General features: G+C 35.2%; 1 protein-coding gene across 2 annotated transcripts; it reads right to left on the bottom strand.

Moving 5' to 3' along the window:
* Positions 1 to 3,213: 3,213 nt before the first annotated feature.
* Positions 3,214 to 15,226, bottom strand: LOC306848480 (putative helicase mov-10-B.1). 2 transcript variants are annotated; one of them, XM_079383055.1, is made up of 8 exons: positions 14,993 to 15,226; positions 14,529 to 14,631; positions 12,050 to 12,168; positions 11,842 to 11,964; positions 11,540 to 11,702; positions 7,233 to 7,350; positions 5,714 to 5,896; positions 4,851 to 4,922 (listed from the first exon to the last, which is right to left on the bottom strand). In XM_079383055.1, the coding sequence occupies exons 1-6, from the start codon at positions 15,142 to 15,144 to the stop codon at positions 7,321 to 7,323; spliced, it is 690 nt and encodes a 229-aa protein (XP_079239181.1). In that variant the 5' UTR covers positions 15,145 to 15,226; the 3' UTR covers positions 4,851 to 4,922; positions 5,714 to 5,896; positions 7,233 to 7,320. The 2 variants fall into 2 exon arrangements, with proteins under 2 accessions (XP_079239182.1, XP_079239181.1); XM_079383056.1 differs by lacking the exons at positions 7,233 to 7,350; positions 11,540 to 11,702; positions 11,842 to 11,964; ... (1 more) ...; positions 14,529 to 14,631; positions 14,993 to 15,226 and adding exons at positions 3,214 to 3,736; positions 4,228 to 4,340; positions 4,465 to 4,553; positions 4,634 to 4,759.
* Between the last annotated feature and the right edge of the window lie 127 nt (positions 15,227 to 15,353).

Here is a 15,353-nt window from a genome sequence, read left to right as displayed (position 1 = left end):
CAGTTACTAGAAACAAAATGAACGGTTTACGACTACTGTCGTGGCACGCCGGAGTTGTCTCGTCTGGATCTCAGTTGGTGCAATTAGAAAGGCTCAAAACAGCAGAGTTTCAAATGTGAAAGAAAAGACTTTATTATAACAAGATAACAAAGCCGAGAACGCAGCCACCACATCAACTGCTTCTGAGGTCTCAAGTGTTGGTATCATCATATATACTCTTTTTACTGCCCAAATTTGGTAGTTCCTGTTTTTTTATTGGTTATGTCTGTCTGATTTACCACAATTAATTTACTAGCCCACCTGGTCCAATTTTAATGGTGGCATTTGGCCAGATCCGCCATTTTTAAAAAGATTCTTTATTCCATCACTCCTACATCACTCCTATTGGTTGGCAGTGATCCCAGAAGACATACATCACAGTTGTTTACATGTATCTGTCATATTCGTCATATTCTGGAAATCACCCAAAGTTCCTCGGGTTATTCTAAGTTCACTGGTATAACACCTGCATTTGACCAGTGTATGACCCTTAAAGACTTATAATCAGTATGGCCAGTAGATGGCACTCCAAGACCCATAATCAGTATTTAGACATCCAGTATAATAGTAATTAATATTAGGATATCACACTTTGCATAGAATAGTACATGGATTATGTTTTTAAACATGTCTAATATTTTAAATAAGACAATGCTATAGTGAGTAAACAAAATTACACAATACTACACTCTCATATGTAGCAGGCGCAACTGTTTCTACGGAACAGCAGACAAAACGAAACTTAAGCGGTGTAGGGTTAAACCTGCAGGATCCTTTCACGATATATCCATGCCTCACATGTGTAAGGAAAAATATGTTAGGAAGTGTATAAATCTAACCGTGCTAGTATTCCCAAAACAAAAGTTTCACAGTGATCAGAATAAACGCAACTGTGGCGTCCAGAGTTACGACCCCTGCTGATCAGAGAGCTGCACTGCAGATGAAGGGACCAAGTGAGGATTATTAGCTTGGGTGTCACAGGTTGCCTTTACGAAGGCTTCCTTTTCATCTAAAATTTGTAAGACTGACAACATAATGCATGGTTGTTGTTTTGTTTTTTAATTGAAAGTGAGCAAATCATATCAATGAAACACATGCAGTCTACTAGTTCAATGACTATCATTAATCCTCTGAAGAGGACAGGTTTTCATTATATAATTAATGATAACTTAATGTGGTGACACATTCCTCTACTACAGAAACTAAAATATGCAGAACAAAATTCTAATATCATATTTTACTGTTGGATGGCAATAACATTGTACATAATACAAGTGAAAAAACTACTAAATAATTCCTTAGCAAGGAAATAATGCATAATACAGTTTCATGGTCAATACATACACATTATACTTTTTCTTTTCAAAGTATGTGTCATGGCATGTAGTTAATTTTGAAGTCTGCTGACTGTGAGAAACTGGCAATGCCTAATTCTGAGTGTGTTGACAGGTTTGATAGAAGTAATAACATGTCTCCAAATGTTGCATTCAATTGCGAGTCAACATCGTCCATTTTACAATAATGTATTTACTTCATTCAAAAGTCTTTGAAATTAAGTACACAACTGTTTAATTATGTGTTTGACAATGTACTGATGTAAACCTCCAACTCCATTTGCAATTTCTAGACACAAAACCATTACCACCAACAATTAAACATAAAAAACAAACAAACAAAAACATTTCTGGTGTTTGGTAATTTTATAAAACAAGGCACTTATTTTAGGGCAGTAATCAGGGATTTATCAACCATGTGTTCCATCTGTCCATGACATCAGATGAATGCATTTTATTTAAAACATCTAATACAACTTTTCAATCAATATAGGCAACATTGCATACAAAGCCCTGAGATTAAAGGACAAGATTTATATAGTTACACTTCCAGTTCTATATGTAAATTAACAATGTCTATTCTTTCCCCATGTAACCTGCACCCAGATGTCCCGGTTTATTTACTTGCATCTTAGTATTCCTGCACATGCATTGGACAGCAGTCCAGTGTATTATGGGTGTTGAAGTCTCTCAAACGCCACAGCTCCTTTTCTGTTTTCTCTAGTCATGCAGCACTAATTTTAAGGGCTCTCAAGTCTCACATATTCACCGTGAGCAGTGTTGGGGGTAATGCATTACAAGTAACGCGAGTTACGTAATAATATTACTTTTTTCAAGTAACTAGTAAAGTAACGCATTACTTTTTAATTTACAAGAAAATATCTGAGTTACTTTTTCAAAAAAGTAACGCCAGTTACTTTTTTTCCATTTATTGACTGACAGTGCGCTGTCATTCTGTTACTGTAGTTCTAGACTACATGTGAATGTGCATTAATTCATTCCACTCGCAAAAAATGATTTAGTATTCATCAGAATTAATTAAAACAGTGAAATGCAAACTCAGAATATGACGCAAAAAGAATATGCATCAGAATATGATCCAGTTCAACCATACTAAGCAGCAAAAATGACTTTAGATAAACTAACAATTGTAACGTTACTTCGTTGTTTTTTTAGTGCTGAAGAGTGTTGAACCTTCTTCTCCTGCGTTCTACTTTACAGACGTGAATTTACTCTTCCTCCAGCCTGAGGTTTATTCATTACACTTTTTGGTGTGAAAGGGCTTTTACATTTGCTATGATTAGAACTTTCTTGTATTAAAAACAAGCCCTGCTCATATTTAAAAAGTAACGCAAAAGTAACAATGTAATGCATTACTTTCCATAAAAAGTAACTTTTTTTAACTAACCTAATTAGTTACTTTTTCAGGGAGTAACGCAATATTGTAATGCATTACTTTTAAAAGTAACTTTCCCCAACACTGACCGTGAGTCTCACGCATTTCAACCAGTTCACACGCCACACTTTGTATTTCTCACGCTGATAAAGGGATAACTTGTCCTGCTATATGTACAATTAATAGACGAGGGAATACGGAGGTAAGTTCTCTGCCGAGTTCATAGCTCTCTCTAGTTATACGGAGTAAAATGCCACCTACCAGTCAATCAGAAATTAGGATGTTGTTGTTTCCGTTTAAAACGTTTCCGTTGTTTCCGTTTGCCGCACGCGCGTTCGTTACTAAGCAACATGGACGCGCGCGCACATGGAGTGTAAAGATCCGATGAATGCTGTAGGTAACCCCTTCATTTATTATTATTCTTCTTTTTTTTTTTTCGATTTTAAGATTCCTGGACGAAATCACTTGCCTGTGAAAAGACAGTGAGAGCTTATTTTGGGGAATATAGCCAAATTCGTGCTAAAGTGTATTATTGATGCAGTCCAACTGCTTTGCAACCAGAAGCTTTAAATTAGCTTTGGCTTCCTGAAAGTACTAGAGATGATATAACAGTTGGTAAATCTGATAAAAGACTTACAAATTTATCCAAATAAAATAAATGGTTTTACATAAAAAGTATCAAAAATACAAAGAAATTTGGAAAATTACCCCTTTAATTTAATGCAACATTTACATAACATAGTGCAGTTTTTGCTTTAAAATGAAACTTCAAAGTTAATTTATAAAAAGTCTATAGACTCCCCAGTCTAACTTTCCCTTCCTCTTCTAACTAGAGGAAGGGAAAGGGGTCTGGTTATGCTAATAAGAGGGCCTGACTGGGAGGCACTTTAATAATGGCACTTAATTTAATGGTCATGTCTCCACTCAGGATTCTGATATTGCTGGACCACACTCTCCTCTGTTTCCACTAGAATGAAAAAGAACATGACAGTTAGAACTTGGTTCAAGATTTATAAGTTATAATTGTCTCTACTGTCCCTTTTGACCAATTTAATGTGAATTTAATAAAAATATTTTTCTTTATTTATTTATTGAAAAAGAAAACAAATATTACAGACCCCAATTTTTTTTTTTTTTATACTGAATAACCTGTCAGTAAATGATGAATTAAGAATGTGTAGTTTCACTAGGCTTTAAGTACACAAAATTTCTTGAGACACCAAACAAATATGGGAAACAGGATGTGATGTCATGCTCTTGGGCCACTTTTATTAAATAATCAATTATAAAAACAGTACATTCAAAATTTTCAAATATATCTCTTTATGCAAATTCCCAGATCAGAGTTCACTTCATTTAAACGTCAGCAATAGACTACCTTAAGCTTGCATTTCCTACTGGAAGAAAATGAGGTGCAAAGTCTAGTGTGACCATACTTTAATTAAAGCCATATCTTACCTATGATCTCCTCACGGATGTTTAATGCGAGCAGGCGCTCAACAACCGCCCCTGTTTCCTCAAAGTTGGAATATCCAGTATAACCTTCCCCCTCAATGCAGTAATTAATAAACCTCCAAACACACAGAACAACAAAGTTAAAAAACAGCTCGCAACATCAACCCCAAACACGTCCAGAAATCATATAAAGAGTTTTATATCCATTTTATGCATGTGTTAGTTGGAAGTTTTATATACCTGCCCCAGGTTGCGTCTGTCCGTAGAATGATGGGGTTTCCCACCATAATGAGCAGGGATTTTGCTCTCGTCACTGCCACATTGAATCTCTGGAGAAGAGAATGCAAGAGGTGAAACAGCTTTGTTTGGTAGACTTCTGTGTGGTGTATTGTCATGTGTCAGACACTACCTTCTCATTCTTCAGAAACCCAATGTTGAATGTTTCATCCAAAATGATGTGTTTCTTGTCACTGCGAACAGTTGACACAATGATCACTTTCCTCTCCTGGCCTTGAAACTCTTCCACGGAGCCAACCTACACAACACACACAGCAGTCATGTTTTTGCGCACGTGTCCTGACAACGATGAGAACTGATAACAGAGTGTATCTCAGACTCATGCTGACCTTCAGCTCCTCAATGCCCAAATAGGATTTAAGCTGCCTGTGCATCTTGATGGCCTTCCTGATTTTCTCCACCTGTAAAAATAAAACAGATATGTACAATAAAAAATAAAAGCAGAGTGAACACTCATGAGAAAAAAAATAAAATCACCTTAAAGAGAATGATAATGATGATCTGCGTAAAAACAAAGTTTAGCTTGTTTGAATAACAGCCAGCAGTCTTTGTGAACGGTTGTGCGGAGAACAAACAGTAGAAAATGTGTGTAGATATTTCTGACTGTCCATAAGTGCAGACTTATGTATTTACACTACCGTTCAAAAGTTTGGCACTCGTACTTTGTAAGATATTGATATTTTAATTTTATTGAATTTATTTAGAAAGGACCTATTAAATTGATCAAAAGGACAGCAAGACATTTGTCATGTTACAAAAGATTTCTATTTCAAATACATACATTTGAACTTTCTATTCATCAAAGAATCTTGAAAAAAGCCTCATGTTCTCTACAAAATATATTAAGCACCATAGTAGTTTTCAACTGTGACTTAAGCAGCAAATCAGCATATTAGAATAATTTCTGAAGGAAGACTGGAGTAATGGATGCTGAAAATTTAGCTTTGCCGTCATTACATTTTAGAATATACATTTTCATTTTAAAATAGAAAGTTAAGTTATTTGAATTGTTTTCGCTGTAGTACAATATACTTGTTTCAAACAAATCTTACCAACCACAAATTTTTGAATACTGGTGTATCTCTGCAAACACAGTTTCTTTAGGATTTACTTGGTACTACTAACTGAATTGTAATTGCACATTATGCATCACGTTTGCTGTGGCTGAGCCCTTAAAAAACGGTATTTTCACCTGTTTCCTGTAGGGGCAATAATGCCAATCTCTTTGGGGGAGATTTTTGCAATGCCCTTCTTGGCCTGTGTCAGGAGCAGCTTATTCAGGTAGTCAATTGTGATATCTATTTCAGAAGTGTTGAAAAAGGAGGGGCTCTCTCTCATCCTTTCCAATCACTCCATGGAAAATCACAGGAAATCCCTGAAAATACAGCACAGAGCGAAATGTGACATCTCCAAAAGGTACAAAATGTTCAAAGGGAAAACTATCCTATAATTATCATTGCAAAACAACAACTCAATCAAAGAGGTCTTTGTGTTTAACTTTCTAGATATCAACAGTAACATAAGCATTACAAAGAACAAGTGGAGACTGGTTAATGAAAAAAAAAGTCACATTCTTAAGCACCAAATGTAACCAATAATTCCAAGTTCAAAAAGGCAGTTATCTCAGTTTCTGGCTTTCACATTCCTTACACTGATGATTAGTGTGTGTGTGACCGGATACCCCTTGAGGAGGAGGTGGACTACATGTTGAAAAGTGAATGGGAGCGGTTTTCGAAGCCAAGCAGGTTTTTAAAATCAGATTTAAGGCTTTAAGTCCTTTTTTAAGACCTGCACAAATGAAATTAATGAAACATTCTGGTACAGAAAAAAACCACACAATATCAAAATAAATCATTCTTATTTTGTAATGTCTATGCTTTACTACTTCCAGCTGCTCATTCAAAAAGATGAGAGAGACATAACCATCTACAAAATAAAAAAATAATAATAATGTAAACATTGTCTTTTTATCAATGGTGCATCATAAGCAATCGTATTCACTATTTTGAAATGTGCAGTGCACATTTATTTAATTGAATCATAGCCTTTTGATGTTTAATAATCACATATCCATATTGCAGTGAGTATAATTAGCACTTGTGTTATACTGTTTAAGGCTCTTTATGGTCTTAAATTTTAGCAAACCAAATGTAAGATTTTTTTAAGGACTGCAGAAACCCTGCTATGTGTATCCCAACATATTCAACTGAGGAATACAAGTGATTCATCATAAAGAGGCACATAAACACAAGAAGTGCTGTTAATACAACGTTTCAGGCATGGTTCAGATTAGTACAAGCTATATGGGGGGATTAAGGAAAGAGAAAGCAAAGGTTCTTTTCTTATAGTTTTCAGCTGTCGCTTAATTTGGTAATAAAATGTGAAGTGGTGAACATTTTATTGTTTCAGAGATGAGTATGTGTATTTTTAAATCATTTGAAAGTGCTTTTTACCACTTAATTAGATTCAGTAAAACAGTCAAAAGAAGAGTCAAAAGTTCTACACACACACTTGCGGTCTACGTGCCTACTTGAACACTTGAGCCAATTACAGGAAATACGTCATGCAAGTACACAGACAAATGTTCAAGCGCTACGCATGTGGGTATTGGGACAACAGTATAACATCATAACCTAACCAAAATGACTTGACTTGAAAATGCATTCCTGAACTGCTGTTTATCAGGTGTGTGTGTCTGGGATGTCTCATACACTTTTTGGCAGGTGCTCCCAGGTGCAGTACTGGCGGGAGATGATCTCATCTGCACATGCCACCAACTCCCCATCATAGAACATCTCATTAGGAATCTTCAGAATGGATGGATGAGACCTGGAGAGATAGAGAGAGAGAGAAAGAAAAATGTGAATTAGAGACATGTGAATCAGTGGTGCTGAAACGGATTAAGACTTATTTAAATGTAAAAACAAAATATCAAAGTAAGAAGCATGTGTCATTTTGAGGTAGAAATCCCACATCTGATTTAAGATACATGATCAGGTGTTCCAAACTCTTATTTCGGATTGGGCCTATCCCAATCTATTTTACACAGATTGGCCCATTCCCAAACTTTTCACATGGCATCCTGCCCGCTGCTTTTTTATGCACAGCAAAAACCCAGAGACACACCAGCTTCCTCTGGTTCCCATCATGGCCAGGAGTCAAATCTATGTTTAAGGTTATTTGTTTACTTCTTTATACTGGCCTGTGCGCCTATCTTTTCTACTCTTACTGGCTCCTGGCTACAAGTCAAAACTACTACATCAAAAAGACAAATGGCTCTAGCTGGTATTTGTTGCTCATTCATAACCATCTACACTCCCTCTACACAAAGGTCTAAGAATTTTTGATCATCCTCTATACACCGCTGAAACTTTATAATATATCAAATATAATATATCAGAAATTTTACAGAGACAAGTTCAAAATAGTTTTGTTCAGCCTTGAGAACTTTGTGCTCCATCAAGCTATTTTTTCCCTCTGTTGGACGCTATTCAGAGCTTATTCTTAAAGGCTTCTTAAAGAGCAACTAGTCAACAATCTGGTCAGGCAACTAGTTAATTTGTTGTTTTGCAGATTATTCAGATTTTACCTGTAGTTCCGCAGCAGCTTGGTTACATAACGGTTGTCGTATCCAGTAGTACCTTTCTGGTAAAGTTCATTCTGTGTCATCAGCCTCTCCAGCAATGAAAGACCTACAAACACATTTACAAAGTAAATTACAACATGAATCGAGTGTGTACTGTATGTGTGTTTTTATTCATCTCACCAAGTCCATATTTAATGGCAAAAGGAGAACTCAGGATTGGCCCTAGCTGCTTGGGATCTCCAGCCAAAACGAGCTGTCCAGTCTTTGGATTTAACAGTCCTAAACACATAAAACACAGACACACACACACAAAGTTTAAATCTGGTCTTTAAATAAGATTTAAAATATGTAAAATACGGTCAAGTGAACATGGCATAATTTTTGTAAACCTTATATATGTGAAGCATGTTTCACACTATCTTTCAAATTTTAGGGTCTGTAAGTTTGTTTTGTGTTTTTAAAAGAAATCTCTCATGCTCACCAAGGCTGCATTTATTTGTAAACAAAAATACAGTAAAACAGTAATCTTGTGAAATATTATTACAATATAAGGCTGTTTTCGGTTTCAGTACAGTTGTGTCAGAATTATTGGAACCCTTGGTAAATATGATCAAAGAAGACTGTGAAAATTAACCTGCTTTGTTAATCCTTTTGATCTTTTATTTAAAAAAAATCACAAAAAGCTAACCTTTCATTGGATAATAAGAATTTAAAATGGGGGGAAATATCATTATGAAATAAATGTTTTTCTCAAACACACGTTGGACACAATTATTGGCACCCCTAGAAATTCTTAAGAGTAAAATATCTCTGAAGTATACTCCCATTCATATTCACAATTTTGAGCACTCCAGGGTGATTATGAACATGAAATTATCCAGCCATGGCTTCCTGTTTCACAGAAATATAAATAGGAGGGAAAACAAAGCCCAAATTCCCTTAATCATCATCACAATGAGAAAAAACAAAGAATATATTTCTGATGTGCAGCAAAAGATAATTGAGCTTCACAAATTAGTGAAGTGGCTTTAAGAAAAGAGCTAGAGCAGTGAAAATCCCCATTTCCACCATCAGGGCAATAATTAAGAATTTCCAATCAACAGAAAATGTAATGAAACTGCCTGGAAGAGGACGTGTGTCTATATCGTCCTAATGCACGGTGAGGAGGAGGGTTTGAGTGGCTAAAGACTCTTCAAGGATCACAGCTGGAGAATTGCAGAAAATAGTTGAGTCTCGGGGTCAGAAAACCTTAAAAAAAAATTGTCAAACAGCCCCTACATCACCACATGTTGTTTGGGAGGATTTCAAGAAAAATTCTCCTAGCTCATTCAAAAACAAACTCCAGCATATTCAGTTATCAGACAGGACTGGCACTTCAAATGGGACTGGCTTCTATGGTCAGATGAAACTAAAAAATTAGCTTTTTAGCAGCAAACACTCAAGATGGGTTTGGTGAACACAGGGATAAAAAGTACCCCATGTGTACAATGAAATATACTGCTGTATTTGTGATGTTGTGGGCCTATATTTCTGCTGGAGGTCCTGGACATCTTGTTCAGACACATGGCATCATGGATTCTATCAAATACCAACAGATAAAAAATCAATAAGTGACTGATTCTATTAGAAATCTTATAATGGGCCATGTTTGGATCTTCCAACCGTACAATAATCCAAACACAAACCTCAAAAACAACACAAAAATGGGTCACTGAGCACAAAACCAAGCTTCTGCTGGCCATTCCAGTCCTCTGACCTGAACTCTGTAGAAAATGAGTGAGGTGAACTGAAGAGAAGCAGCACCAACATGGAGCTGTGAATCTGAAGGATCTGGAGTGATTCTGGATGAAGGAATGGTCTCTGATCTCTTGTCAGGTATTCTCTAACCTCATCAGGCATTATAGGAGAACATTTAGAGCTGTTAAACTGACAAATGGAGGTTTCAAAAAGTATTGAATAAAAAGGTGCCAATAATTGTGTCCAACGTGTGTTTGAGAAAAACATTTATTTCATAATGATATTTCCCCCCATTTTAAATTCTTATTATCCAATGAAAGGTTAGCTTTTTGTGATTTTTTTAAATAAAAGATCAAAAGGATTAACAAAGCAGGTTAATTTTCACAGTCTTCTTTGATCATATTTACCAAGGGTTCCAATAATTCTGACCACAACTGTATATTTTTTAAAATGTAATTTATTCCTGTGATGGCAAAGCTGAATTTTCAGCAGCCATTACTCCAGTCTTCAGTGTCACATGATCCTTCAAAAATCATTCTAATATACGGATTTGCTGCTCAAAAAAACATCTCTTACTATCAATGTTGAAAACAGTTCCACTTAATATTTTTGTGGAATCTGTGCTGTTGCTGAATTGCACAAATGACGGATGAAAATGCCCAAAATTTCACTTTAATCAGTTGCATAGAGGAAATCTACTACAGAACCCTTTTCAGTGACCATTTTTCAGTCATTTTTTTTGTGTGCTCCTTAGCTTAAAATACTTTGAGCTGCAACATTTTAGCAAATGCCACATTTGTATTAATGGTAATCAAGAGTTTAAAGAGACACATATTTCTTTGTCATCAAGTAATGATCAATTACATGTGCTGATTTTTGCAGCTTTCGTTAAGACTTATATGTAAATAGTCTTTACATGTGAACTGAGAAATTGAATTAAGTCTGAGCTAACTAAGAAATTAAGTTAATTAAGTCTGCACTGGCCCCAGTTTTGCGTTCTGGAATTTACAGTATGCTTTGATTTTTGACAATATCAACCCTGTTTTATTCAATACTCCTTCAATGTTCTGATGTTGAAATCACACCTGTCATAAACACCTGTCATAAACCTGTGATAAACCTCATACATCATACCTTCCAGAGAAGCCCAGTCTGACCTGATCCTGTTCCACTCTGTAGACATAACCCTTGTATTTGGTCACAGCTGAGTGTTGGACCTCATCACTCTTGGTGAAAAGCAGGTGATCTCCCCGCAGGACTGATGGTCTGTTCTCTGATATACCAGGGAGCTTTAACATAACAAATGCATTAAATGACCTCAACACATTATACTTTCCAATAAATAAAAAAGCACATATTACTTGTAGTGCATTTACTATTAACAAATTAAAAGTAAACAATTGGGTGCACTGTCCCTTTGAGAGCCATGCATGTGTCAACCCTATCAGACAATGACTTTGCAGGCAGTGTTTGTGCACAAAGATACTTTGTGAAACTGATTTCACACAGACTTCCGAGGCAGCATAGCGGTTTAATGATCTACAACAAAATAGATCATTTTTGGGGATAACTTAGCGAATTACTACAATACTAATTTTCTCCTAGGCAGCATTTCTGCAAAGGCAGCATTTTCAGCTTTCGGATGCAACCACAATCACACGCTTTAATAATAGGCAATAAAACAATGCTACTCACCTCTAAGACCAGTAGTTGTTTGTTCTCATGGTCTTTCACCATGGACACATCATCTTTGTTATACCCCTTGATGTCTAGACGCATTTGATCTTCCTCCAGGTACAGTAGTAAATCAAAGCGCTCGATATAGTTATGAAAACCCAGATCACTCTCCAGCAGTGACCTAAAAGCCACCAAACACACAAGGGGAACAGTAACAATAGCTTCTACTATACATGTTCATGCAGAGAGCTGATTCTGGACCATTCAGTAACAGGTCTAAGATCTAAAAGCACAATTAGACACAACTAGAGATCACTAACTTCTGTTCCTGGAGCTTTGGGATAGAACGGCTGCCTTTTAGGACCTTGGCTAAGTCAGAGATGTAAGAAGGACGAGTGTAGTTATCCAGTGGTACCACAAACTTCAAAAAGTTTTGAGCAAAACTGCAAATGAGAGAAAAACATGCAAATGAATTATTTCTGTACAAATATAAACACAGAGAAAAAAAAATGTATTTAATTCTTTCACCTCTCAGGTGGAACCCCCTCATCTATGGTGCACCTCGCAGGTTCATATGTCTCAAGCCTCTTAGGTCTGAATGGTTCTTCTAGACCCAGCAGAGCTGCCAGCTCGGATCTGTATTCTGCCTGAATGAACCGAACAATGTGGAAAGGACTGGTGGTGGGTTGGGTGTTTTTCTTGAACTCAAATGCTAGTGTGGCAGGATAGACTCCTATCTGTTCTGCTTTGAATCTTAAGGTCACCTCGTACTTACCACTACCAGTATTTCAAATTTTTGCTAAATTTTGGTTACTGAAATAAAGCTTATTATATAAAATCATGATCTGCATTCACAAATATTAACACTTTTAGCTAATTAATTATATTATATGTACATTATATTATATTACAGTATATATATATAAATACATCATATTATATTACAGTATATATATATATATATATATATATATATATATATATATATATATATATATATATATATAATTATGATGACATCAAGGTTTGTGTTGTGCACAAATGGAAATTGTCCAGCATTTAAATGTAAGATGTGTGTTAGAGATTAAACATTGGTAAAAGGATGATGATGTCAATATCATTTAAAAAACAGGTGGAGGAACTGAATTGTTCGATGCACTGAAAAAGCCTTTAAGCCAAAACCTTTGTCTTTTGTCCTACTGGTGTAAAATAAAACTCTAAAAAGAAAAAAAAAAATTTGTGAGTGCAGATCATGGTTTTATATACAAAGTAATCTAACAGACTGACACACCAAAATAAAATATTAAGTGACAAAAGAGCATGGTGAAAACGACTTTGTGAAACAAATCTGAAATAAAATAAAACAAATATTAGATAGAAAACTTAAACTTAAAAAAAAAACTAAATTAGAAATGTTGCCTTGGCAACTAAATGAAACATGTTGAAGTACTAAAATTACTAAAACTAAAAATTAAATACAAATAAATTAAAGCTAAACAGAAAAGTACATAAAAATGACAAAATATATAATAAAAGTATAATATAGAGTATAAGTGTATGTATGTATATATATATATATATATATATATATATATATATATATATATATATATATATATATATATATACACACACACACACAAAAAAAAATATATATATATATTCATATAGTTACATACCAATGCTTTTAAGAGTCATTTTTACAATTCTAAAAGACCAAGTGTTGCATCAGCTGACTTGAAGCTGTGTCACACTAGCAGGCCTTCCGTACTGATGAGCCCTGTATAACCAACTCATATTTATGACAGGGCAATAAAATCATAAATTCCCCAGATCTGATAAGCCAGTCATCCCAGTTTCATAGTATTCATGACTATTGTTTCATGAATAATAATTTTACCTAGAAATCAGGTTGTTTTTTTTGTCATAATTTACTCATGCTCATGTTTTTCCAAACCTGAAGGTTGGTAGCGTTTCTGATAGCCAACGATTACCATAATATGTTTTTTCATACTTAAGAAGGCATACCACTACTTTAGAAGAAGTATAGTTACTTGTGCTCAACAGGAGAAAGAAACTCATACAGGTTTAGAACAACTTGGGGGTGAGTAAATGATAACAGAACTGTCATTGTTGGGTTAACTATGCCTTGCATAGTTAAATCATAAATTGCAGACATTTTTGACTATAAAAAATAATAACTCGTGCTCTTCGTAGTTGCTTTTTAGTGTGTATGTCTAAATAGCTGAGCACAGGTTGTCTTTCTCTTTTAATGTCTTTCTCCAAATAATTCCTCAGAGACAGTAAGAGACTCCTTTTCTCAGGAGGCACTACGTACCTTGTCTGAAATAGCAGAGTGGAGATAGGTATGGTTTTTTCACTTATTATAAAGCAAGCAGACAAGGTGACACCCAAGAAACGTCAGAGATTGAGAATGTGCTGTCTTGAGTAATCTTGATTTACTACTTTCATCTGCACCATGTATTTTTTGCCTTTTCTTAAAAATTAATTAGCTTGAGTGAGCTGTAAATTAAAGTTTTAAGGCATTCTAGCATATGACAGTTGTCTTGGAATTGATACATCAACGTGGCGAAAGACCAAAATGATACACATTGTACAAATTATACAAAATTGTACATATTGTTTTATTTGACACTGACTTTAGTGTTATTTTTTATCTGCTCAATCAACTCTGATTCAGTTTGATATTAATGAACATCTTCAGGCTTTAAATCAGACAACAGTTCATTTGTTTAACTCTGCATTACTAATACTACATACTACAAACTTTACATAGGCTAAACTGCATAGTTATGAGATGATAAACTTTCATAAAAGCAACAATCTACAATAGTAGACATATTCAGACTCTCTGTGTTACTGGACGTGTATCACAAAAAAAACACCATTCTATACAAGCCAAGCACATACGGACACTGACAATACAGAAATCAAACTAAACAGGCATCCACAACAGAATTTCAGTAATCAAAAGGAATGTTCTTACATTTGTGTTAGAGTAAGCATGTCCTGATGTGGTGATGCACGCTTTGCTGCAGTTTTTCAATGCAAAGAGGACTGAAGAGAAGTTTGGGTCTCGGACTCCATCCCTGTGGATAAAAATGAATGAAAATAAATATAAACTGACAGAAAACAGTGTTTGTTCACATAGTACTGATGCACTTCCGCTTGAAATAAATGTCTTGAAAAAAATAAAATGTATTTTGTTTCTCAGTTTCAGATAAGAATGAGGCAGAAAAGGTTTCTGTGAGAGTCTCTACCCATAGGACATATAAAATGAGCTTCACCGGAAGATTACAAGCTGGCTTATCTTTATCCGGAAATTCTAAATCGCTCCGTGCATATAGTCAATTATATCGATCTTTTCAGTGTAGGCTACGTAACTGGAATATTATAACCAATAAAAATAATAACCATTTAAAAAGCTGTGAAAACATGTCAAATGTTTACCTGTTTCGAAACTCTTCATTGTAGATGTTTTTGAGAATGCTTCTGTCAGTAATGTCTCTCCTTTCCCTTTCCGCCAGAAATTCTATAAAGTCAAATCCAACGGCACGCAAATTATCCCTAGAGAGCTGTCTTTTCCTGTTTTTCCTGTTCATGTTTCTTAGCTCTGATATCGTGAGCTCTGTGCTGATGTGCAGATATCAGATCAGTTATCATCTACACTGCCTTTTATGAAACAAGTGCAGCTGTTTCTGCGGAAGCGGTTACAACGGATGAAACGAAACTTAAAATCTGCTTCGGTTGGATTATTCTCCTAAAATGAAAACCCATTATGTGCCCTTCGTTTGCATCTGTTAATAAAGGA

This window comes from Barbus barbus (genome assembly GCF_936440315.1).
Source record: "Barbus barbus genome assembly, chromosome: 28".
In the NCBI taxonomy this organism is placed as follows: domain Eukaryota; kingdom Metazoa; phylum Chordata; class Actinopteri; order Cypriniformes; family Cyprinidae; genus Barbus; species Barbus barbus.
The sequence above is the reverse complement of the archived record's forward strand: the minus strand, read 5'-3'. Positions and strand labels throughout refer to the sequence as shown.